Source organism: Oncorhynchus keta, chromosome 2 (assembly GCF_023373465.1).
Source record: "Oncorhynchus keta strain PuntledgeMale-10-30-2019 chromosome 2, Oket_V2, whole genome shotgun sequence".
Lineage (NCBI taxonomy): Eukaryota > Metazoa > Chordata > Actinopteri > Salmoniformes > Salmonidae > Oncorhynchus > Oncorhynchus keta.
The window spans coordinates 31519803-31546788 of record NC_068422.1 but is presented as its reverse complement, the minus strand read 5'-3'; the positions used below and the strand labels follow the sequence as shown (position 1 = coordinate 31546788).

General features: G+C 42.8%; 1 protein-coding gene across 1 annotated transcript in view; it reads right to left on the bottom strand.

Annotated features, from left to right (window-relative positions):
- The window catches only part of slc30a6 (solute carrier family 30 member 6), an 80489-nt gene extending 57409 nt beyond the window's left edge, over window positions 1–23080 (bottom strand). Inside the window, exons 1-4 of the mRNA XM_035795326.2 lie at window positions 22755–23080; window positions 13593–13639; window positions 13052–13138; window positions 5329–5413 (exon numbers count right to left, since the gene is read on the bottom strand). Of these exons, the coding sequence (XP_035651219.1) occupies window positions 5329–5413; window positions 13052–13138; window positions 13593–13639; window positions 22755–22941 (406 nt within the window). The 5' untranslated portion in view covers window positions 22942–23080. The remainder of the gene's footprint in view (window positions 1–5328; window positions 5414–13051; window positions 13139–13592; window positions 13640–22754) is intronic.
- Between the last annotated feature and the right edge of the window lie 3906 nt (window positions 23081–26986).

Here is a 26986-nt window from a genome sequence, read left to right as displayed (position 1 = left end):
AAAGGCCTACTGTAGCTCTGATTGACTATAGCGCACTGGTCTGCGTAGACTCCGATCCTGGACAAGACAGATGTTTTTATTAGGTTTTATTTCCTGCAGTGTCTATTATTTGTGCAAATGCACGGCCCCTTTACCACTCTATATCGTCATAGAATTTAAACAAAATGCCTTAGTATATGTAATTCCCAAACATTCTAAGAATTTATGAAAACGTGAAAATGACCATTTCTAAGTGCTCGTTTGACTGCCATATTCTTCCTGGGGGTGTATATGAACACATTCAAATAAGATTTCATGTTGCTAAAATGCTGTCAGTTCCACTTTAAGCGGTCATTATTGTTGTGTATGTTTGATGCTATGTCGGGCCTATGCCATGTCTTTCATCATATCACAGTGGATTTCCTTGTATGTTAAGCAGATTTCTGTGAAAATCAGACAAAGAAAAATCAAATCTAATACTTTGCTATCGAATGGGAACATTTTCAGGTGAAGAAATGGTTGTGGTAATATGCACATCCATCAAGTAACTTAGGTGCTTGGCGAATGGTACATACATGAAAAGAACAAAGGCCTACACACTGTTTGATGGCAAATATTTTCCCCATTTAATCTCGTTTTGATCCAGAAGATCTTCGTCGGGTCAAAACATGTACAAATATTTCCGGTAGCTACCTTATAAAAGTCTCAGAAAAAAGCATATATCATTCTTCCAGAATGGGTAACAATTCAGTAAATTACAAGCTAATATCTTCCCACTATTGTTCATAGCTATTAGGCTAGCTTCTGAGGATAATGTACATATATCAGCAAAAGTAGCCTCCTAAGAGATCAAGCGCTCTTTTTTTCAGATGAGAAACAAACTGAAAATTGGTTGCAGTGCAATGTCTTCCTTTCGAATTTTCAAGACTTCTTGGTAATGGCATCTTAAAGGGATAGGCCACCTTTTCAATTTATGGTGTTCTCGATTCATCCAGACACTCGATATACAAAAAATGTGACCTAAATAAGTAAGTAGCCTCACCCGAGCCAGAACAGCACATAGGGCAGGAGCCTATCTCCTGTTTCTGTAATGTGAGGCAGCTGGAGAGGGCACTAGTTTATTGCAGGACCTAGATGTATTCTATTCACCATACACGGTAAGCCAAGCAATAGCCTGCAATGTCACTGTTAATTATGTGTTCTCTTCCAAGTAACGTTGTGAACAACCGCTTTATGAAATGTACTTTAAGTATACCTAAAAGTCAGAGAGGGTGTCACTGAATTGGAAAAATTAGAGAAAATTATCTTAGTTAATCATTATCTCGCTTAACGACAAACCCTGAGCTTTAACTTTACAGATCAGTGAAGGCCTCGTCACCCTCGGGTTTGCATCAAACTCTGTGGAGTGAACATTGATTCTAGCCAATCTGCAAGGAATTTGTTATGGAAGCACAGATCCTGCTCAAGTTTACAACAGGAGATCTCTTCAGTAAGCCGCTGTCTCACAACCAAGCAGCTACATTCACAGCTAAGACCAGTCCCAGTGATGAAGCTCAGTGCTGCTGATGGGGACTTCAGACTTGTTCTCAGACCAGGCTAACAGCCCTTCCTCGCTCTTCCTTTCCCTGTGACTATATGGCCGCTGATAGGATAAATTATGGCCCGATTATGCAAACACCGCATTCTGTGGTTCCCTGCTGCATGGCCTTGGTGCATTATCGTATAAAACGCAATTAGAGATTCTCGTAATCACACCGTCCCTCAGGTCATGATTATTACACTCTCCTGGAATAATTAAAGTCCACCCAAGGCACCAGAGGCAGTACAGCACAAGTATGACAATCGTACATCTCCTTTGTAGCCGCAGCTGAGGTAGTGTAGCTTTGCTGTAATGGTGGCATTGTTTACTATGAAGTGGGAGGGATGGAAAGAGAGGACAGGAGGGGAAGGGAATCTTATGAACCAGAAACCAAACGCGCAGAGCGCTACATCAGGGTCTTTATGCAATGACTGGAAAACATCTTGAGATGTGGAAGAAAGCTACACTGAACAAAAATAAAAATGCAACAATTTTAAAGATTTTACTGAGTTACAGGTCATAAAAGGAAAATCTGTCAATTGAAATAAATGAATAAATATTCCAAACAGTCTGGGAAAGTTGTGGGATGCGATAGATCCCAAATTACTACAACCATCAGCATTAAAAAAAAATGTTTTTATGCAATGTGGCTGGCGCAACAGAACATGTAGCTTAAAATGTTGATTAACTATGAGGTTATTTCTTCACATAAGCACAGAAATGCGCACATGGTAGTAGGTTTTAAGCACAAATGTTCCATTAGCAGAAAACATCATTATCAAAAGTGACCACAAATGCAATTATGCATGTGATGCTTTTATTATAATGGTACATTTTTAATAGTGAAAATTATCTTCCCCAAACTTCAAACTCACGTGCTGCTTATACATGCCAGTTAGACTCTACACCCCTTGTAAAGCGGATTAATGTGCTTTAATTTAAGAAGTTACACAAACCTTATTAAAACATATTGGCCTAAGCTACATGAGGTGTGCAACTATGAGTTGAACAAGTTGCCAAAAGAAAGGCAGTGTTTCTTATGCTGGGCATCATTCACAAGTGATAGAGTAAAATTGGCACCCATCAGACTATTCTTAATTTAATATTGTCTTTACATATACTAAATAATATATGTGTGACATTTGTTTAGAATGAACCATTATCATGCACCTGAAAGAAATACATGTCATCTATGCACTTAAATAGCGAATTAAGGACGATTTTCCCGGGGATTTGTTTTCATGTCAGCAAGGTAGGCTATACTCCTGTTGTAAATATAATCAATGTGCTTAATATGGTAGGCCTAGCCTATAGAAACCCAATGGAATCCTCTTTCTATTAGCGGCAATTGGATAGCCTATAGAAATGTTGCGCAACATGAGCTCTCATGAAGTGTTTGTTTGATTAGATTTTCTATTACATTTGCATTGATGTCAGAGTGATTAGAGGGACAATAGAGTGCTGAGTACCAGGCAGTTAGCAAGTTTGGTAGACTACTAATGACCATCAGCAGCATCAGAGATTGGAGACGCCTAATTACCGTGACTAAATGGTCATGTGGAATTTGACTGCCTCCATGACTTGTGATGGCCGGTGTAGCGGTAATATGGTCACCGCAACAATCCTAGGTGTGGATCAGAAAACCAGTCAGCATCTGGTGTGACCACCCTTTGTCTCATGTAGTGCAACATCTCATTCGCATAGAGTTGATCAGGCTGTTGATTGTGGCCTGTGGAATGTTGTCCCACTCCTCTTCAATGGTTGTGCGAAGTTGCTGGATATTGGCGGGAACTGGAACACGCTGGAACATACACGTCGATCCAGAGCATCGCTAACATGCTCATCGGGTATCATGTCTGGTAATGTCTGGTAAGTATGCAGGGCATGGAAGAGCTAGAAAATGTTCAGCTTCCAGGAATTGTGTACAGATCCTTGCGACATGGGGTCGTGCATGAGCATGCTGAAACATGAGGTGATGGCGGCGGATGAATGGCACGATAATGGGCCTCAGGATCTTGTCATGGTATCTCTGTGCATTCAAATTGCCAAAGAAAAAAGCTATTGTGTTCCTTGTCCGTAACTTATGCCTGCCAATTGCATGGCCCCACCTCCAGCATGGAGCACTCTGATCACAACGCTGACATCAGCAAACCGCTAGCCCACACATCTGCCCAGTACAGTTGAAAATGCGATTCATCTGTGAAGAGCACACTTCTAAAGCGTGACAGTAGCCATCAAAGGTGAGCATTTGCCCACTGAAGTCGGTTGCGATGTTGCACAGCAGTCAGGTCAAGACCCTGGTGAGGACGACGAGCACACAGATGAGCTTCCCTGAAAAGTGGCCTTTTGTCCCCAGCACAAGGTGCACCTGTGTAATGATAATCAGCTTCTTGATATGCCACACTTGTCATATGAATGGATTATCTTGGCAAAAGATAAAAGCTCACCAACAGGGACGTAAACACATTTGTGCTTAACATTTTAGAGAAATAATATTTTTGTGCTGGAATCTTTAATTCAGCTCATGAAACCAACACATGAAAAATGATGTAACCTCAGATCCTCAAATCGAGAAGATCCTGACTGGTTGCATCACTGCCTGGTATGGCAAAAGCCTCCAACCGCAAGGCACTACAGAAGGTAGTGCGTACAGCCCAGTACATCACTAGAGCCAAACTTCCTGCCATCCAGGACCTCTATACCAGGCGATGTCAGAGGAAGGCCCTAACAATTGTCAAATACTCCAGCCACCCTAGTTATAGACTGTTCTCTCTGCTACCGCACGGCAAGTGTACTGGAACGCCAAGTCTAGGTCCAAAAGGCTTCTTAACAGCTTCTACCCCCTAGCCATAAGATTCCTGAACAGCTAGTCAAATGGCTAACCAGACTATGCCCCTTTTACACTGCTGCTACTATATGGTTATCATCTATGCATAGTCACCTTAACTCTACCTAAAGGGGACATATTACCTCATTTACCACGACTAACCTGTGCCCCAGCACATTGTACCGGTACCCCCTGTATATAGCCTCGCTACTCTTATTTCATTGCTGCTCTTAAACTATTTTTTATTTAATTTTTTTACTTAACTTGAATGAGGGATCCTGTTTTCTGCATCATTACATCTGGATTATTTTCTTTTTAGGCACACTGGTCCTCCCAAATTAATAGCCGCAGAGCAAATTATTTGGGAGCATATGCGGCCAAAATGGTCGCAATTTAGAGCCCTGAACACACCATCACAATAACACTGCGACACCAGCAGAGATCTAATCTGCATGGGGGTGGGAGGTCAGAACATAGTAGATTAATTTCTATTCCTATGGGTCAGCAGGACTCTATAATATGCTTTTACACCTGCATTGTTTGCTGTTTGGGGTTTTAGGCTGGGTTTCTGTACAGCACTTTGAGATATCAGCTGATGTACGAAGGGCTATATAAATAAATTTGATTTGATTTGATAATATCGGATCTCTCCCCCTCTGGATACGTGACATCATGAGTGGATCTAGGAAGCTGGAGAATAATCACTATAATGGTGGGAACTGCAAGTGCCCTTGGTGAAGAACTTAAGGGAGAACAGAATTATGTCTGAGCACAGTATCAGAACAATGTCAGTACATAGTGTTCTCACTGATATACTCTACTACGTAGTATCCAAAGCTGTAGTCCATAGATGTCCTTGTTTACTCAGTGGGCCCTCTAACCTCTAGGCTAACTCTGCCTGGCTGGCTGTGTGGAACACTGTGTCATGTAGATGAGTACTCACCCATACTGTTGGTGGAGCTGCACCACATCAGCAGGCAGCCAGTACAAAGAACATTCAGCATCCCGAACACCAGGATTCTCCATGACTAAAACACAAACAGAACATTAACCAGAGCTTTCTAAACCAATGAATTCATTTAGATCTATAGGATTGCTTGGAGTGGTGTATTAATAGCTAATGCAGGTGGATGATTTGTTATGGCATTAGCCTAACTGACAGATAGGTTAGGCAATCTAATAATATTGTATTGTTAATTTGCCAATTCAGGAAATGCTTTGTTGCAGACAAACCACGTACAAAATTGAAAGCAAAAATGTGAGGACGGTACAAACTCAAGGCTATCCACCACGTCTTTGTCTGTCACTTTGTGTTGGAGTCAGTGGCTGTCCTTGGAGTGCTGTGAAATCTACAATTACTGCAGTGCACCGTGTTATGACAGGACTAGGGCGTCTTGTGACAGCTGGAGCCAGGGATAGAGATGGGAGCTGAAGTGTGTGTGTGTGTGGGCCTGTTGCAGCTTCAGGGCCCTGTATATCGCTTTGCCTGTGTCAGTGTGCAAACAGAGCAACAGCATGCTGCCCAACACATACAACCCCCCCCCCACACACACACACACACACACACACTTTCTGGGAAAGCAGGAAACGACGAGATGTCACTGCCACCCTCTGGGTGAAGGAGATATTGCAAGTAAACATGTTGGCACATCAATTTCCTGAGGGTTGTTCTTTAGACATCACATATCTAGGTTAGATCTTACATTGGAGTGACACTCGCAAACACCTTCAGGAACATCAGCCTCCCTGAGTAACAGAATACCGTCGCTGATATATCATCTGTAGATAATATGCCTACGTCATGTCATGTACTTCATCATTAGCTTTAATCCAGACAAATATAGGGCTACTCAGCAGCACAGAAGGAGAGAAGAGTTTTACTGCCAGGTCAACAGCAGCATCCGCCTGGAAGACTCCCACTACCTAGTGCATGGATGGAGCAGACACCCAGTGTCAAGCCACAGTAAGCCTAACCTAAATAATCACACATCATCACACCCTTATGAAGAAAGACACCACTCTCCACTTTCTCCTCCAAAGGAACGTTCTTTTGGGGAAACTTAGTCTCCTCTCCGTGCATGTGAAGTGAACTCTGTTGACTCTACCCCGACCAGTCTCTCTGGTTCTATAGAATCTAACCCAGTCTCTTCCATACTGCTTCTAGGGAGAGCAGTCTCCACAAATCAAATCAAGTTTTATTTGTCACAAACGCCGAACAGGTGTAGGTAAACCTTCCTGAAATGCTTACTTACAAGCCCTTAACCAACATTGCAGTTTCAAGAAAGAAAATAGGTGTTATGAAAGTATGAACTAAATAAACTGAAGTAAACAAGTGAATAAATCAAAATAAAACAATAAGAAAATAGAAAAGTAACAAATAATTAAAGAGCAATAATAAAATAACAGTAGCAAAGCTATATACGGGGGATACCGGTACAGAGTCAATGAGAGTTCATTAGAACGTGCGTTGAAGATGTCGTTCCCATAGCAACGATTAAAACATTCCCAAACCAGAATCCGTGGATTGATGGCAGCATTCGCGTGAAACTGAAAGCGCGAACCACTGCTTTTAATCAGGGCAAGGTGACTGGAAACATGACTGAATACAAACAGTGTAGCTATTCCCTCCGCAAGGCAATCAAACAAGCTAAGCGTCAGTATAGAGACAAAGTAGAATCTCAATTCAACGGCTCAGACACAAGAGGTATGTGGCAGGGTCTACAGTCAATCACGGATTACAAAAAGAAAACCAGCACCGTCACGGACCAGGATGTCTTGCTCCCAGGCAGACTAAATAACTTTTTTGCCCGCTTTGAGGACAATACAGTGCCACTGCCACTGCCCGCAACTAAAACATGCGGACTCTCCTTCACTGCAGCCGACGTGAGGAAAACATTTAAACGTGTCAACCCTCGCAAGGCTGCAGGCCCAGACGGCATCCCCAGCCGCGCCCTCAGAGCATGCGCAGACCAGCTGGCTGGTGTGTTTACGGACATATTCAATCAATCCCTATCCCAGTCTGTTGTTCCCACATGCTTCAAGAGGTCCACCATTGTTCCTGTTCCCAAGAAAGCTAAGGTAGCTGAGCTAAACGACTACCACCCCGTAGCACTCACTTCAGTCATCATGAAGTGCTTTGAGAGACTAGTCAAGGACCATATCACCTCCACCCTACCTGACACCCTAGACCCAATCCAATTTGCTTTACCGCCCAAATAGGTCCACAGACGATGCAATCTCAACCACACTGCACACTGCCCTAACCCATCTGGACAAGAGGAATACCTATGTGAGAATGCTGTTCATCGACTACAGCTCGGCATTTAACACCATAGTGCCCTCCAAGCTCGTCATCAAGCTCGAGACCCTGGGTCTCGGCCCCGCCCTGTGCAACTGGGTACTGGACTTCCTGACGGGCCGCCCCCAGGTGGTGAGGGTAGGCAACAACATCTCCACCCCGCTGATCCTCAACACTGGGGCCCCACAAGGGTGCGTTCTGAGCCCTCTCCTGTACTCCCTGTTCACCCACGACTGCGTGGCCACGCACGCCTCCAAGTCAATCATCAAGTTTGCGGACGACACAACAGTGGTAGGCTTGATTACCAACAACGACGAGACGGCCTACAGGGAGGAGGTGAGGGCCCTCGGAGTGTGGTGTCGGGAAAATAACCTCACACTCAACGTCAACAAAACTAAGGAGATGATTGTGGACTTCAGGAAACAGCAGAGGGAACACCCCCCTATCCACATCGATAGAACAGTAGTGGAGAGGGTAGTAAGTTTTAAGTTCCTCGGCGTACACATCCCAGACAAACTGAATTGGTCCACCCACACAGACAGCATCGTGAAGAAGGCGCAGCAGCGCCTCTTCAACCTCAGGAGGCTGAAGAAATTCGGCTTGTCACCAAAACCACTCACAAACTTCTACAGATGCACAATCGAGAGCATCCTGTCGGGCTGTATCACTGCCTGGTACGGCAACTGCTCCGCCCACAACCGTAAGGCTCTCCAGAGGGTAGTGAGGTCTGCACAACGCATCACCGGGGGCAAACTACCTACCCTCCAGGACACCTACACCACCCGATGTCACAGGAAGGCCATAAAGATCATCAAGGACAACAACCACCCGAGCCACAGCCTGTTCACCCCGCTATCATCCAGAAGGCGAGGTCAGTACAGGTGCATCAAAGCTGGGACCGAGAGACTGAAAAACAGCTTCTATCTCAAGGCCATCAGACTGTTAAATAGCCACCACTAACATTGAGTGGCTGCTGCCAACACACTGACTCAACTCCAGCCACTTTAATAATGGGAATAGATGGGAAATGATGTAAAATATATCACTAGCCACTTTAAACAACGCTACCTAATATAATGTTTACATACCCTACATTATTCATCTCATATGTATACGTATATACTGTACTCTATATCATCTACAACATCCTTATGTAATACATGTATCACTAGCCACTTTAACTATGCCACTTTGTTTACATACTCATCTCATATGTATATACTGCACTCAATAACATCTACTGTATCTTGCCTATGCCGCTCTGTACCATCACTCATTCATATATCTTATGCACATATTCTTTATCCCCTTACACTTGTGTCTATAAGGTAGTAGTTTTGGAATGGTTAGCTAGAGTACTTGTTGGTTATTACTGCATTGTCGGAACTAGAAGCACAAGTATTTCGCTACACTCGCACTAACATCTGCATGTGACAAATAAAATTGGATTTGATGTGCAGGGACAGGTTAGTCGAGGTAATATGTATATGTAGGTAGAGGTAAAGTGACTATGCATAGATAATAAACAGAGAGTAGCAGCAGCGTAAAAACGCAAATAGTCCGGGTAGCCATTTGGTTAGAAGTTCAGGAGTCTTATGGCTTGAGGGTAGAAGCTGTTAAGAAGCTATTTGGACCTAGACTTGGCACTCTGGTACCGCTTTCCGTGCGGTAGCAGAGAGAACAGTCTATGACCAGGGTGGCTGGAGTCTTTGACAATTTTTAGGGCCTTCCTCTGACACGGCCTGGTATACAGTCCCTGGATGGCAGGAAGCTTGGCCTCAGTGATGTACTGGACCGTACGCACTACCCTCTGTTGTGCCTTGCAGTCGGAGGCCGAGCAGTTGCCATACAAATTATGATTTTTCAAAACCAATACAGATACCGATTATTGGAGGACCAAAGAAGCCGATAACAATTAAATCGGCAGATTTGTATTAATTTGTAATAATGACAATTACAACAATACTGAATGAACACTTATTTTAACTTAATATAATACATCAAAATCAATTTAGCCTCAAATAAATAATGAAACATGTTCAATTTGGTTTAGATAATGCAAAAACAAAGTGTTGGAGAAGAAAGTTAAAGTGCAATATGTGCCATGTAAGAAAGTTAACGTTTAAGTTCCTTGCTCAGAACATGAGAACATATGAAAGCTGGTGGTTCCTTTTAACATGAGTCTTCAATATTCCCAGGTAAGAAGTATTAGGTTGTAGTTATTATAGGAATTATAGGACTATTTCTCTCTATACCATTTGTATTTCATTAACCTTTGACTATTGGATGTTCATATAGGCACTTTAGTATTGCCAGTGTAACAGTATAGCTTCCGTCCCTCTCCTCGCCCCTACCTGGGCTCGAATGAGGAAAACATCGACAACAGCCACCCTCGAAGCAGCGTTACCCATGCAGAGCAAGGGGAACAACTTCTCCAAGTCTCAGAGCGAGTGATGTTTGAAACGCTATTAGCGCGCACCCCGCTAACTAGCTAGCCATTTCACTTTGGTTACACCAGCCTAATCTCGGGAGTTGATAGGCTTGAAGTCATAAACAGCGCAATGCTTGACGCACAATGACGAGCTGCTGGCAAAATGCACGAAAGTACTGTTTGAATGAATGCTTACGAGCCTGCTGCTGCCTACCACCGCTCAGTCAGATATGTGTATGCTTGTATGCTCAGTCAGATTATATGCAACGCAGGACACGCTAGATAAACTAGTAATATCATCAACCATGTGTAGTTAACTAGTGATTATGATTGATTGTTTTTTATAAGATATGTTTAATGCTAGCTAGCAATTTACCGTGGCTTACTGCATTCGCGTAACAGGCAGTCTCCTCGTGGAGTGCAACGAGAGGCAGGTGGTTAGAGCGTTGGACTAGTTAACTAAGTTTGCAAGATTGGATCCCCCAAGCTGACAAGGTACAAATCTGTCGTTCTGCCCCTGAACGAGGCAGTTAACCCACCGTTCCTAGGCCGTCATTGAAAATAAGAATGTGTTCTTAACTGACTTGCCTAGTTAAATAAAGATTAAATAAAAGGTGTAAAAAATAATGAACTCTAAAGGTATTAAATAATAATAGGCAAAATCGGTGTCCAAAAACACAGATTTCCGGTTGTTATGAAAACTTGAAATCGGCCCTTATTAATTGGCCATTCCGATTAATCGGTCAACCTCTAGTCAGGATGCTCTCGATGGTGCAGCTATAGAACTTCTTGAGGATCTGAAGACACATGCCAAATCTTTTCAGTCTCCTGAGAGAGAATAGGCATTGTCGTAACCTCTTCGCAAATGTCTTGGTGTGTTTGGACCATGACAGTTCGTTGGGGATGTGGACACCAAGTAACTTGAGGCTCTCAACCTGCTCCACTACAGCCCCACTGATGAGAATGGGGGCGTGCTCGGCCCTCCTTTTCCTGTAGTCCACAATCATCTACTTTGTCTTGACCACACTGCCAGGTCACTGACCTCCTCCCTATAGGCTGTCTCATCGTTGTCGGTGATCACTGTTGTGTTGTTGGCAGACTTAATGATGGTGTTGGAGTCGGGCTTGCCATGCAGTCATGGGTAAACAGGGAGTACAGGAGGGGACTGAGTACGCAGAGGGCCACCCGCGTTGAGGATCAGCATGGTAGATGTGTTGTACCCTTACCACTTGGGGTGACCCGTCAGGAAGTCCATGATCCAGTTGCAGAGAGAGGTGTTTAGTCCCAAGGTCCTTAGCTAAGTGATGAGCTTTGTCGGCACTACGGTGTTGAACGCTGAGCTGTAGTCAACGAATAGCATTCTCACGTAGGTGTTCCTTTTGTCCAGGTGGGAAAGGGCAGTGTGGAGTGCAATAGAGATTGCTTCATCTGTGGATCTGTTGGGGCGCTATACAAATTGGAGTGGGTCTTGGGTTTCTGGGATAATGGTGTTGATGTGAGCCATGACCAGCCTTTCAAAGCACTTCATGACTCCAGACGTGAGTGACACGGGTCGGTAGTCATTAAGGCAGGTTACCTTAGTGTTCTTGGGCACAGGGACTGTGCTGATCTGCTTGAAACATGTTGGTATTACAGACTCGGTCAGGGACAGGTTGAAAATCTCAGTGAAACCATGCCTGCCCAGGACTTCCACATCTGGCTTCTTTACCTGTGGGATCATCGGAGACCAGCCACCCGTACAGCTGATGAAACTGAGGAGCATTTCTATAAGTAATAAAGCCCTTTTGTTGGAAAAAAATCATTCTGATTGGCTGGCCCTGGTTCCCCATCGGGTGGGTCTATGCCCTCCCAGGCCCACCCATGTAACTCAGTAAAATCATTGGAGATTGTTGCATTTTGGGTTAATATTTTTGTTCAGTATAGCATTTTTTTTATTTATCATGATCAGGAAGAAAATGGTGCATGTTGATAACCAGGTAACGTTAGCTAGCTAACACCACAGATGAAAGGTTTAGTTATCAACTTTGCTAACATTTCACATAGCTATCTACTTAGCTAGCTAGCTTGCTTATTGCATGCATGTCTGGGCAAGTCGACACAAGCCTTATTATTAGTGAATAAACTAAACTAATATTTGCAACATGTTCGATTTTGGTCAATGTGTCAATTCATCAGTTTCTAAATACTGAGCTAGTCTGCTTTTGATTTTCCCAGCTAGACATTCCTCGGCACTACTACCGATGCAAAGTTTTTTTTAGGACATTACATTTACTGTTAGATTCATACATTGCTACAAGCAGTAGGTGTTATTTTTAGAGTTAGCGATCTAGCTATCTAGAGTTGGCCATCTATTTTGAGTTTCCACTTCCTCAGGTAGTTAATTGAATTAGACCTATATGTAATATTAGTGCACATAAAGATTAAGGCAAATTCATCTCTATTCTGCAGCATAATTTTTACAGTATATTATAGCAAGAATAGTCTAATTGTCAACCTAAAATTCATGACAATCACTGGATTAGGATGAATATTAAAATATGTTGAATCATGCATTCCTGCCTGGACCTGTTAGAGGTAACAACGAATTTAATGAATATCATCTCAGTAGTCTATTATCACACTTCTTAATAAAGCATTGTGAATGACTTAATGATTGATTACTCATTGTTCCATTGTGGGACGCTGCAAAATATTTTTTTGTAGTGCAACCAAATAATGGGCTGCTGCCACCAACTAAAAACGTTTGAACGATTAACATGGTGTTAGGGGGATTGCCTATGAAATGAGATGTCTAAACAGCTTACCAGAATAATGCAATAATAAAGTAAGGGTCATTATACAGGGATGGGGAATTCCAAAACAAATAGCACTGTGGGACAGTTGTCTCTGTGGCATGTTAATGTATACGCATGCACACACCCCTTACTAATTCCTTACCCGTCTGTCTGAAGTCACCAAGCGGAATTCTTGAGAGAGTTTCCCAAAGAAGGATCTGTGCGTCTTCCGGAATGGGTGTATAGTGCCCTGTGGGTACCACACAAACACACAGTCACATGAAAGGATGTGAGATTAAGGACTCAGAGAGAAGCACCACCATCTAGTGTTTATCCTTCGTATTTAGCTACAGTAGGCTGCCTGTAAAACAAAATTCTGCTTTAGACCAGGGGTGTCAAACATATGGCATTTGGGTGGAGGGGGGGGGACATACTCAATATACTTTATGACTGAAACCAAATAAAAAATGAAATGTGTGGAAATGTTCTTGACAGAGTCCAGCTCACTAATAAATCACCTAAATGAATACTATAAAGTCAGGGAGCATCGGAAATGGCAAAAACAATGGATGGAGGAAGTTTCTCTCTCACATTTTTTTCAGTAAGGCCCTCTGGACCTTGTTAAAGAACAAATGTGGCAAAATGAGTTCGACATCCCTGCTTTAGACCCTACCAACTGGTGTTGTGAATAAGGAAAAACTTACCAGCAAATACGTGTCAGTTTCTTGCTTTTTTCTGTGGATTGGGATATCTGCAAAGAAAGTATTTGGTTGTGAAAAATGAAAAACAACAGATGACTGATGTGGACTGTACACAAAGTGAAGTTTAATGTCTGACTATGCATGTTTTTCAAAATGTCACCAATAATCTGGTTGGTCTGGTTTAAACTGGCCATACATTAGACAATTTTTAACTGCGATTTTGCCATGATTTGTATTTATTTAATTTCACCTTTATTTAAACCAGGTAGGCAAGTTGAGAACAAGTACTCATTTACAACTGCGACCAGGCCAAGATAAAGCAAAGCAGTGCAACAGAAACACAGAGTTACACATGGAGTAAACAAACATACAGTCAATAATACAATAGAAAATGTCTCTATACAGTGTGTGCAAATGAGGTAGGATAACAGAGGTGAGGCAATAAATAGGCCATAGTGGTGAAATAATTACAATATAGCAATTAAACACTAGAGTGATAGATGTGCAGAAGATGAGTGTACAAGTAGAGATAGATGTGCAGAAGATGAGTGTACAAGTAGAGATACTGGAGTGCAAATGAGCAAAATAAATTAAATAGATAACAGTATGGGGATGAGGTAGTTGGATAGGCTAATTACAGATGGGCTATGTACAGGTGAAGTGACCTTTCAGCTGTTCTGACAGCTGGTGCTTAAAGTTAGTAAGGGAGATATGAGTCTCCAGCTTCAGTGATTTTTGCAGTTCGTTCGGGTCATTGGCAGCAGAGAACTGGAAAGAAAGGCAGCCAAAGGAGGAATTGGCTTTGGAGGTGACCAGTGAAATATACCTGTGGAGCGTGTGCTACGGGTGGGTGTTGCTATGGTGACCAGTGAGCTGAGATAAGGCGGGGCTTTACCTAGTAAAGACTTATAGATGACCTCAAGCCACTGGGTTTGGCAACGAATATGAAGCGAGGACCAGCCAACGAGAGCATACAGGTCACAATGGTGGGTAGTATATGGGGAATTGGTGACAAAACGGATGGCACTGTGATAGACTGCATCCAATGTGCTGAGTAGAGTATTGGAGGCTATTTTTTAAATGACATCGCCGAAGTCAAGGATCGGTAGGATAGTCAGTTTACGAGGGTATGTTTGGCAGCATAAGTGAAGGATGCTTTGTTGTGAAATAGGAAGCTGATTCCCAATTTAATTTTGGATTGGAGATGCTTAATGTGAGTCTGGAACGAGAGGTTACAGTCTAACCAGACACCTAGGTATTTGTAGTTGTCCACATATTCTAAGTCAGAACAGTCCAGATTAGTGATGCTGGGCGGGCGGGCAGGTGTAGGCAGCGATCGGTTGAAGAGCATGCATTTAGTTTTACTTGCATTCAAGAGCAATTGGATGCCACAGCAAGAGTGTTGTATGGCATTGAAGCTAATCTGGAGGTTAGTTAGCACAGTGTCCAAAGAAGGGCCAGAAGTATACAGAATGGTGCCGTCTGCATAGAGATGGATCAGAGAGTCACCAGCAGCAAGAGCGACATCATTGATGTATACACCGTTGCAACAATTTCGGCTGATCATTTTTTAAAAATTGTGTCCAGATTATCTAGCCCGGCTGATTTGTAGGGGTCCAGATTTTGCAGCTCTTTCAGAACATGAGGGTGGTATGGTCAAGTTGCTGTGGGGGGTGCAGGGCTGTTGACCAGGATAGGGTTAGCCAGGTAGAAAGCATGGCCAGCTGTAGAAACATGCTTATTGAAATGATCAATTATCGGGGATTTATCGGTGATGTTTCCTAGCCTCAGTGCAGTGGGCAGCTGGGAGGAGGTGCTCTTATTCTCCATGGACTTTAGTGTCCCAGAACTTTTTGGAGTTTGTGCTACAGGATGCAAATTTCTGTTTGAAAAAGCTAGCCATTGCTTTCCTAACTGACTGTATAGAGTGAGGCTAAAAAAATATTTAGTCAGCCACCAATTGTGCAAGTTCTCCCACTTAAAAAGATGAGGCCTGTAATTTTCATCATAGGTACACTTCAACTATGACAGACAAAATGAGAAAAAAAATCCAGAAAATCACATTGTAGGATTTTTCATTAATTTATTTGCAAATTATGGTGGAAAATAAGTATTTGGTCACCTACAAACAAGCAAGATTTCTGGCTCTTACAGACCTGTAACTTCTTCTTTAAGACGCTCATCTGTCCTCCACTGATTACCTGTATTAATGGCACCTGTTTGAACTTGTTATCAGTATAAAAGACACCTGTCCACAACCTCAAACAGTCACACTCCAAACTCCACTATGGCCAAGACCAAAGAGCTGTCAAAGGACACCAGAAACAAAATTGTAGACCTGCACCAGGCTGGGAAGACAGAATCTGCAATAGGTAAGCAGCTTGGTTTTAAGAAATCAACTGTGGGAGCAATTATTAGGAAATGGAAGACATACAAGACCACTGATAATCTCCCTCCCCGCAATATCTCACCCCGTGGGGTCAAAATGATCACAAGAACGGTGAAAAACCTAGTGAATGACCTGCAGAGAGCTGGGACCAAAGTAACAAAGCCTACCATCAGTAACACACTACGCCACCAGGGACTCAAATCCTGCAGTGCCAGACGTGTCCCCCTGCTTAAGCCAGTACATGTCCAGGCCCGTCTGAAGTTTGCTAGAGAGTATTTGGATGATCCAGAAGAAGATTGGGAGAATGTCATATGGTCAGATTAAACCAAAATATAACTTTTTGGTAAAAACTCAACTCGTCGTGTTTGGAGGACAAAGAATGCTGAGTTGCATCCAAAGAACACCATCATGCTTTAGGGCTGTTTTTCTGCAAAGGGACCAGGACGACTGATCCGTGTAAAGGAAAGAATGAATGGGGCCATGTACCTCCTTCCATCAGCAAGGGCATTGAAGATGAAACGTGGCTGGGTCTTTCAGCATGACAATGATCCCAAACACACCACCCGGGCAACGAAGGAGTGGCTTCGTAAGAAGCATTTCAAGGTCCTGGAGTGGCCTAGCCAGTCTCCAGATCTCAACCCCATAGAAAATCTTTGGAGGGAGTTGAAAGTCTGTGTTGCCCAGCAACAGCTCCAAAACATCACTGCTCTAGAGGAGATCTGCATGGAGGAATGGGCCAAAATACCAGCAAAATACCAAAAAAACTTTTGTTATTGACCAAAAACATATTTTCCACCATAATTTGCAAATAAATTCATTAAAAATCCTACAATGTGATTTTCTGGATTTTTTTTCTTATTTTGTCAGTCATAGATGAAGTGTATCTATGATGAAAATTACAGGCCTCTCATCTTTTTAAGTGGGAGAACTTGCACAATTGGTGGCTGACTAAATGCTTTCCCCCCCCCCACTGTATTGGTTCCTAACTTCCCTGAAAAGTTGCAGATCGTGGGGGCTAATCGATACTAATGCAGTACGCCACAGGATGTTTTTGTGCTCGTCAAGGGCAGTCAGGTCTGGAGTGAACCAGGGGCTATATCTGTTCCTGGTTCTACATTTTTTGAACGGGGCATGCTTATTTAAGGTGAGTGAGGAAAGCACTTTTAAAGAATAACCAGGCATCCTCTACTGATGGAATGAGGTCAAAGTCCTTCCAGGATACCTGGGCCAGGTCGATTTGAAAGGCCTGCTCGCTGAAGTGTTTTAGGAGTGTTTGACAGTGATGAGGGGTGGTCGTTTGACTGCAGACCCTTTACGGACGCAGGCAATTAGATCCTGATTGAAGACAGCAGAGGTGTATTTGGAGGGCAGGTTGGTTAGGATGATATCTATGAGGGTGCCTGTGTTTATGGATTTGGGGTTGTACCTGGTAGGTTCATTGATAATTTGTCTGAGATTGAGGGCATCAAGCTTAGATTGTAGGATGGCTGGGGTGTTAAGCATGTCCCAGTTTAGGTCACCTAACAGCACAAGCTCTGAAGATGGATGGGGGGGCAATCAATTCACATATGGTATCGAGGGCACAGCTGGGGGCAGAAGGTTGTCTATAGCAAGCGGCAACGGTGAGAGACTTGTTTCTGGAAAGGTGGATTTTTAAAAGTAGGCGCTCAAATTGTTTGGGCACAGACCTGGATAGTAAGACAGAACTCTGCAGGCTAACTCCGCCCCCTTTGGCAGTTCTATCTTGTCGGAAAATGTTATAGTTATGGATGGAAATTTCAGGGTTTGTGGTGGTCTTCCTAAGCCAGGATTCAGACACAGCTGGGACATCTGGGTTGGCAGAGTGTGCTTAGGCAGTGAGTAAAACAAACTTAGGGAGGAGGCTTCTAATGTTAACATGCATGAAACCAAGGCTTTTACAGTTAAAGAAGTCAATAAATGAGAGCGCCTGGGGAATGGGAGTGAAACTAGGCACTACAGAGCCTGGATTAACCTCTACATCACCAGAGAAACAGAGGAAGAGTAGGATAAGGGTATGGCTAAAGTCTATAAGAACTGGTCATCTAGTACGTTCAGAACAGAGAGTAAAAGGAGCAGGTTTCTGGACGCGATATAATAGATTCAAGGCATAATGTACAGACAAAGGTATGGTAGGATGTGAATACAGTGGAGGTAAACCTATGCACTGAGTGACGATGAGAGAGATATTGTCTCTCGAAACAATTTAAACCAGGTGAGGTCACTGCATGTGTGGGAGTTGGAATTAAAGGGTTAACTAAGGTGTATTGAACAAGGCTAGAGGCTCTACAGTGAAATAAGGCAATAGTCACTGACCAAAACAGCAATGGACAAGGCATATTGACATTAGGGAGAGGCATGCGTAGCCGAGTAATCAAAGGGGTCCAGTAAGTGGCTCGGGCCAGAGACACGGTGATTCAGGCAGCTAGCGTGCCGTGGATAGCAGCAAGCTAGCAGAAGGGCCATAGAGGGACGTTGCGATGGAAGAAAGTCTGTTGTAGCCCCCTCGTGCTGTTATGTCTGCAGACCAGTTGTCGTGGATCAGCAGGGCTTCGTGTGGTAAAAGGGATCCAGGTCAATTGGCAGAATAGGTATTGTGGCCAAAGAATTTGTCTGATGGGCCTCTTAAGCGAACAGTCCAATATGCTCTAGACAGCTAGCGGGCGCAGCTAGTAAGCTAGCAGATGGGCATTCAGGGGACGTCGCAACGGAGGAGCCAGTTTGGGATCCACAACAAATTCCGGGGACTGCAGGTACATCCTAACGTCGTAGGCTACGACCAAGACGTCGTAGGTCGCATAATGTGAGCGAGTGAAAGACGTGCAATTATGGGACTTACGCTCTGCTGATCAGAATCTTAGGTCCCGATTACTTCTCTGGCATGCCAGAAATTTCCGGTCGTATCTTCCGGTCGTAACAATGGAATATGAAGCTGCAGTAGATAGCTGCAGTATTACGGGCTCCTGACCAATTCTTCTATTTTGTATGGCTTTTTAAAAAGTTGATTGTCATTTTTACATCATATTTCCGCCATAATTTCATATGACCAGCTTCTGGACATCACAACAGCGATCACTAACTTCAATTTGGTTGAAGATTTCTACTTCAATGAGTCGGCATCTCTGGAAGTGCTCCTTCTGGACCTGGGCCTAATCCCCGGTACTTGAAAGAGGAAGACATAGCACAAGAGAGGCAAACGAGCGGGCTGCCTGACGAGACTACATCAGCAACTAAATAAACCGCTTCTACCTTCCTTTCTATTGGCGAACATACAACCACTAGAGAACTGGACGAGTTCCGTTCAATGGGACCTGAAGACTTGTAATATCCTATGTTTCTCGGAGTCATGGTTGAACAAGAACATGGATAACATGCTAGATGGTTTTTCTATACTTCGTCTCGACCAAACAGCAGCTTCGGGTAAGGTTAAGGGGGAGGTGTGTGTCTGCTGGGGCGTGATCTCTAAATTTAAGGAAGTCTTGGGGTTTTGCTCATCTGAGATAGAATCCCTCATGATAAGCTGCAGACAATACTATTTACCAAGCGAGTTTATCTATATTTTTAACTGTCTATTTACCACCACAAACCAGGCCAATAACCTCTCCCTCAACATCAGCCAAACAAAGGAACTGATGATTGTGGACTACAGGAAACGATGGGCCGAGCGAGCACACCCTCAACCACGGGGCAGTAGTGGAGCGGGTTGAGAGCGTCAAGTTCCTCTGTGTTCACATCACTAAGGAATTATAAATGGTCCACACACACCAACAGTCGTGAAGAAGGCACAAAAACACCTTTGCCCACTCAAGATGCTGAAAAAAATGTGGCATGGGCCCTTAGATCCTCAAAAGGTTATACAGCTGCACCCTTGAGAGCATCTTGACTGGCTGCATCACCGCTGAGTATATGGCAACTGCTTGGCATCTGACCACAAGGTGCTACAGAGGGTAGTGCATATGGCCCAGTACGTCACTGGGGCCAAGCCAACTGCCATCAATGAACTATACCAGGCAGTGTCAGAGGAAGGCCCAAAAAATTGTCAAAGACTCTAACCACCCAAGTCATAGACTGTTCTCTATGCTATCACATGGAAAATGGTACAGATGCACCAAGTCTGGAACCAACAGGATCCGGAACAGCTTCAACCCCCAAGCCATAAAACTGATAAATAGTTACTTAAATAGTTAACCAAATATAGCTACCAGTAATATTTGCATTGACCCTTTTTCCCTATCTCTTTTGTCTCATCACATATGCTGCAGCTACTGTTTTTTTTAAATCCATACTGTTGCCTAGTCACTTTATCCCTACCTACAGTTACATATCTAATCTCAATTACCCCTTACACCGGGACACAGACTTTGGTTACTAGTACCCAGTGTAGGCCTATATAGCCAAGTTATCGTTACTCATTGTGTATTTATTCCTTGTGTTATTATATCATTTTGATTGACAGGTCACAATGTGAGAACAGTGGTCACAGACTTCAGGATGGAAAGATTATGCAGACAATTTGCATAAGTGCTCCCCTGATGTAAAGATCCGTGTGAGTAGTGCATGCCTAGCTTTAGCCATAACGTTACGACTGAAAGGGAATTCTCTCCTTCGTGTCGTAACGTTAACGTGCAAAATGGATGCAGATGTTAAAGGTTTAACAACTGTGCAGGCACCTAGCTAGCTACAGTTGAAGTCAGAAGTTTACATACACCTTGGCCAAATACATTTAATCTCAGTTTTTCACAATTCCTAGTAGTCCTAGTAGAAATTTCCCTGTCTTAGGTCAGTTAGGATCACCACTTTATTTTAAGAATGTGAAATGTCAGAATAATAGTAGAGAATGATTTATTTCAGCTTTTATTTCTTTCATCACATTGCCAGTGGGTCAGAAGTTTACATAGACTCAATTAGTATTCGGTAGCATTGCCTTTAAATTGTTTTACTTTGGTCAAACGTTTCAGGTAGCCTTCCACAAGCTTCCCACAATAAGTTGGGTGAATTTTGGCCCATTCCTCCTGACAGAGCTGGTGTAACTGAGTCAGGTTTGTAGGCCTCCTTGCTCGCACACGCTTTTACAGTTCTGCCCACAAATGTTCTATGGGATTGAGGTCAGGGCTTTGTGATGGCCACTCCAATACGTTGACTTTGTTGTCCTTAAGCCATATTGCCACAACGTTGGAAGTATGCTTGGGGCCATTATCCATTTGGAAGACCCATTTGCGACCAAGCTTTAACTTCCTGACTGATGTCTTGAGATGTTGCTTCAATATATCCACATAATTTCCCCCCTGATGATGCCATCTATTTTGTGAAGTTCACCAGTCACTCCTGCAGCAAGACACCTCCACAACATGATTTCTGCCACCCCCGTGCTTCACGGTTGGGACAGTGTTCTTCTCTAGGAGACAGAACGCATCTCCTTTCTGAGCGGTATGACGGCTGCATGGTCCCATGGTGTTTATACTTGCGTACTATTGTTTGTACAGATGAACGTGGTATAGTCAGGCGCTTGGAAACTGCTCCAAAGAATGAACCAGACTTGGAGGTCTACACGTTTTTTTCTGATGTCTTGGCTGATGTCTTTTGATTTTCCCATGATGTCAATCAAAGAGGCACTAAGTTTGAAGGTAGGCCTTGAAATACATCCACAGGTACACCTCCAATTGACTCAAATGATGTCAATTAGCCTATCAGAAGCTTCTAAAGCCATGACATAATTTTCTGAAATTAACTGTTTAAAGGCACAGTTAACTTAGTGTACATAAACGTCTGACCCACTGAATTTGTGATGTAGGGAATTATATGTGAAATAATCTGTCTACAAACAATTGTTGGAAAAATTACTTGTGCCATGCACAAAATAGATGTCCTAACCGACTTGCCAAAACTATAGTTTGTTAACAATAAATGTGTGGAGTGGTTGAAAATCTAGTTGTAATGACTCGTATGTAAGTGTATGTAACTTCCGACTTCAACTGTATATCTGCTTCGGTCAGAGGCGGAAAAGGAAGCGAGACATCGCACTCCCTCATTTTTTCTGGTTGAAATACAGTCAATGAACTAAGCAGACCAGAGATACTGTATATATTGACGAGATGGTCTTGTCTCCGCCCTAACAACGAGAGTTGTCCCAACGGCGGGAATAAGCAGAATCGCTGTATTCCTATGACAGTGGTGGACCCTCTCTGATAAGACGCAGATTCTAATGAAATTGTGCCTTTGTGAGAGCAAACCGGTTTTAAGCAGACCAGAACTTACCATTTTTTCCTATGGTAAACGGCCTGAGTTGGACATCTTAATTTATCCACCATCTTTGCTTTGGTTTCCTGGCCTTGCTAAACTTTTTAACGTTGAGATATATATATTTTTTATTATTGTACTTTTTATTATTAAGAACAAATCAATACAAAAAGTACATGGGGGAACACAAGTATATATAAAGAATATACAAAGGACAACGTTACATAGCGTTCGTTAGATGATAGAGCATTGCTAACGTTAGTTAGCTTTGCCACGGAATTCAGGTAAACTCTAAAGCAAGTATTGTCTTGGCAATGAATAACAATACACTTGCTAAAGTGAAGATTTAGCTAGTTCGCTACTAGCGACACACACAGTTGTGGAAACAGGCTTCACGGCTGTATATGGGGCTAGCTAAACGTGGCTAGACAGCTAGCTAGTTACCCCAACTAAATTGAATTGCACTGGCTAGCTAGCATAACATAACTAGCTAGCTAGCTACCGGTAACGTTAGCAGCTACCTGAGTCGTTGATGTTGACAACGTCCACCGCCACCATGTCAGGTTTATCAAGGGGACCAACTTTCCTCTCGGTCACCCCGGACGGCACCACGTCCGGCTTGGAACCGAATTTTCTGGGGTAAAAGTCCCCAACATTGTGATACGATAGTCCTGATGGAGACGTGGACATGCCACCGTCCATCGCCATTTTTTTTACTCTTCAGCCACAAAATGAATCGATTGAACTGTCGAAAGCCTGCGCAAATGCACAGATCTGTAAATAATATAATCGTGATGTAACCTTAGCTCTTGGCTAAGCCAAAAGAAGATAGTTTACAATGCTTAGAAGTCAGTGATTTCAGCGCGTAATACAACGGAAGTCGAGAAAATACAGTTTTTGTCGCAATTTTCTTTGCTGTTTTAATTAAATCAGATCTCCGCATGATAAATTGAAAGCCCACTTTCTGTTTGAAAGAAAATTGTAGTTATGTTGGTGGTTGATAAGAAAAATATACATACACATTTCCAACATAGTTGCGATCAATGTTGGAAATGTAGCTATTTTTTACCATTCTGTCTTTTTGTTGTTGAGAAAATCGTAATTAAAGTTGCCATTTGAAAATTGTTAGGCCTTTTTATGATCCATGAACTGTACACGACACAGACAATTACCTAGCTAAATGTAGTTTTAAAGACTGCTATGCCCGACGTCCAATCTACAGTCGGTTTTGGTTGAAAGATGAAAAGACAGAATCTTTCATGTCATTGAATAGACGAGTACAAAGATGTCCGTCTACATTCGGTTTTCGTTGAAAAGACGTTTCAGGTCATTTCAACGTACACATGTAAACATAATTTTTTTAAATGGTTTTTGGCTGGCAGGCGATGTATATCAGACTGTGTCCCACGGGTTATGACAAAACATTTATTTCCACTGCTCTAATTATGTTGGTAACCAGTTTATAATAGCAATAAGGCACCTCTGGGTGTTGTGTAGTGCCCAAGAACAGCCCTTAGCCGTGGTATATTGGCCATATGCCCAGTGGCGTTTTTAGTAGAGGTCTACCTAATTATGATTTTTCAATCTTCTGCACGCCTGAACCACTCGTTCACCACAGGAGCTTTGGTCTGGCTCGGAGTTCATGAGGCTAGGACTGTCTGGTAACCCTGAACACACTGGAAAGGAGTCAGCCCGGTGGAGGAAGGGCGCAATGAATTCTGGGCATATTCCGTTCAAGGAAGGAATCGTGGCCACTACCCCTGCCGGTCCTGGCAGTGACTCCTTAGGAACATCCACAACTCCTGGTTCATCCTCTCCATCTGCCCGTTAGACTGAGGCCAGTACCCGGAAGTGAGGCTGTCACGTGAATTGGGGCCCACGGTCAGAGACGATATCCTAGCTGGTAAATTCACTCTGGCTATCTACTCTGATTTCAGACCACGGGTAAGATTGTCTAGCTAGCTACATTTTCAGATATTACACATTTGTAATTTTGACATGAAGTATTTTCAAGCTAGCTAGCTAACATTAGCTGACTAGCTCGTTAGCTAACATTATGTGTATTATCTTATTTTTCTTATCTCATACCCATTTGCTTTTCTTGTTATAGACAAATGTTAGCTAGCTAACATTGGACCTGGATGGTTAGCTACCTGCAGAATCATGCAGGGTAGTCACGTCATGAGTTGTGATTATGGTTCATTGTTTAGATAGCTAGCTACGTGTCCTATCAAAAAACTCCCCAACAACTCTGGGAGGAATTGGAACGGCAACTGATGTTGGAACAATAGCAACAATAAAAGCAACAAGATATACACAAGGCAAACTTTTACTTAATATTTATCAGCTAGATATGTGACTCATAATAATCTAGCTAGCCAACTAGTTAAACAGACAAAAATTACCTAAAACTAATTTTATACAAGGTCAATGTACATTTTTTGTGGGTAGCTAGCTAACAATTATTCGTGGCTATTAATGAGATGTTAAAGCAACATTTCATTCCGAAGTCTGAGTGCATTTTTTCTTGCTTCAGCTCAAATTTCTTTGCATACTTTCTGTTGAAGCTTGCATCGATGCATGCTTAAAAATATCTACAAACAGAGTACGCATTCGAGAACTGCCTTCCATACTCCGTTTTGCATACTTTTTGTTTGGACTCTTAGTCCGACCCTCCGTGCTCCAATTGGTGTGCTCGGAGCAAGGTAGTATGAATTTTGAGAAACAACCTTAGTTTAAGTTTAGTATCACTTTTCAACCGATCCAGTGCATTTTTGTTGAAAATGAAAAATAATTAAATCAACAATAAGTCAAAGAATTTAACTACTGAAAACTGAAACAAACAAAGACAAAACAGATCAATCCCACTTTTCAAAGAAAGCCAAGTTGTCCAGGTCCTAAGGCAGCAAAGTATCCCCAAACCATCACACTACCACCACAATGCTTGACCGTTGGTATGAGGTTCTTACTGTGGAATGCAGTGTTTGGTTTTCGCCAGGCAATAATGAGCACCATGTTGTCAAAAAAGTTGACTCAAGTTTGCCAAAAAGCAGCTGGAAGCACCTGGATGATCATCAAGACTCTTGGAAGAATGTTCTTTTTGACAGATGATTCAAAAAATATAACTTTTTGGGCAATATGGGTTTTCAGGCTATATAGTTGTCACGAGGTGGCCCTTTTGGGTGTATATCATGGCTCCTTCTTGCCAAAACTCCTAATCCCTCAAATTGGAGAATTAAACAATATTTCTATTTTTTAGAATGTGGGAGTGGTCCGTGGACACTTAATTAAGGGGCAGTCATATTGAGTGTGTTTCATTTGGTGATCTCATGAAGGACAAGAAACACACATTACTGTGTCTTTGGTTGTGTACACTTCTCAATTATGGGGTTTTCATCTGAATATGGTATAAAATATCTGATTAAATATTAAACTATTTGTGAGAAGATGAAATGTGATGTTAGCCTTCTAAACGAGAGTATGGGTTTTCATATCGAGTTTTAACTAGTCAGTGACGACACCCCGTGAGTACAGATATTTACATTGCCGTCATTGCCGCCCCCTTTTCTACTCTAGTATGAAAGCCACTTCCAACAAAATTGACGTGAGTCAAAAACTCAGGGACGGGAGTTCCCACGTTGAAATGGCAAAGAAATCTACAAACTAAAGAACACGTAATCAGGCTGCAGCTGTTTAAATACTTTAGTGTGGTAAACGCATCCAACCTAAGAACAATTCAGAATGTTACTTTGAAGTATCCATTATAACAACCTACAACTCCAACAGACTTTGATCTCTGGTGGACAAACCAGAGGCTTTCTGTTTACTGGCTATTCAGCAGACGGACCAGTGATCACAGAGCGGGACAACAAAGGCATGCACTCGTAAATATGTAAATTGTTATTTCTTTTTGAATGTTCATGCTGTTCATGTTAAAAGTACTAGCATTTCATGAGTGTAGTTATCAACTGTATTACAGTGAATTCTCTCTGTTTCCCACTCTTGAGCTGTCCCCACCCCCTTTCCTTTGTCTACCAAGACGTCATATCGGCTTAGCCCACTAGGGACTTTTCTATCATGTCAGTAACCAATGTATGACCTATTGTCTGTTTGTTTATGCAATAACATGTAGCCTAAGCTATGATATTGGATAGCCTATTTGTATCAAGTATCTACTTTCATAGTGTGAATGATGGAAAGTAAACATTTTTATCAAATGATTAATAGTCATCAGGAAAGTGTGACATGTTAAGGTTGGACCCAGGAGCAGAAAAGAGACCAGGCGAGGAATCAGTGGTTAAGGATAAACATAATACTTTACTAAGAAATGATAGCCGCAGGAACACAGTACACTTGGAAAAACAACAAACACTAAGTCTCGAAAACTCACTCAGGAAACACATGCACACGGTAAACAATTCAAGCTCTGCAAAGGACAACAGAAAACACACCTCTTTTAACATGTAAATCATAATGAGTAAATTGGACACACCAGAGTGTTGTTAATATCTCTAGGACGGTCTCTGCCGGCCTCTGGTGACAGATGGAACCATGACAGTACCCCCTCTTCTAGGCCGCGGAGCCAGGGCAACCACCACATAGTTGGTTGAAGTTCTGAACAAGTCCCAGATCCAGGATGTCCCGGGCAGGCATCAACACCCGCTCCTCGAGGCCGTAGCCCTCCCAGTCCACCAGGTACTGCAGGGCGCCCAAAAGATGCTGGATAGTGTAGGCCGGGTGACCAGCAAAATGT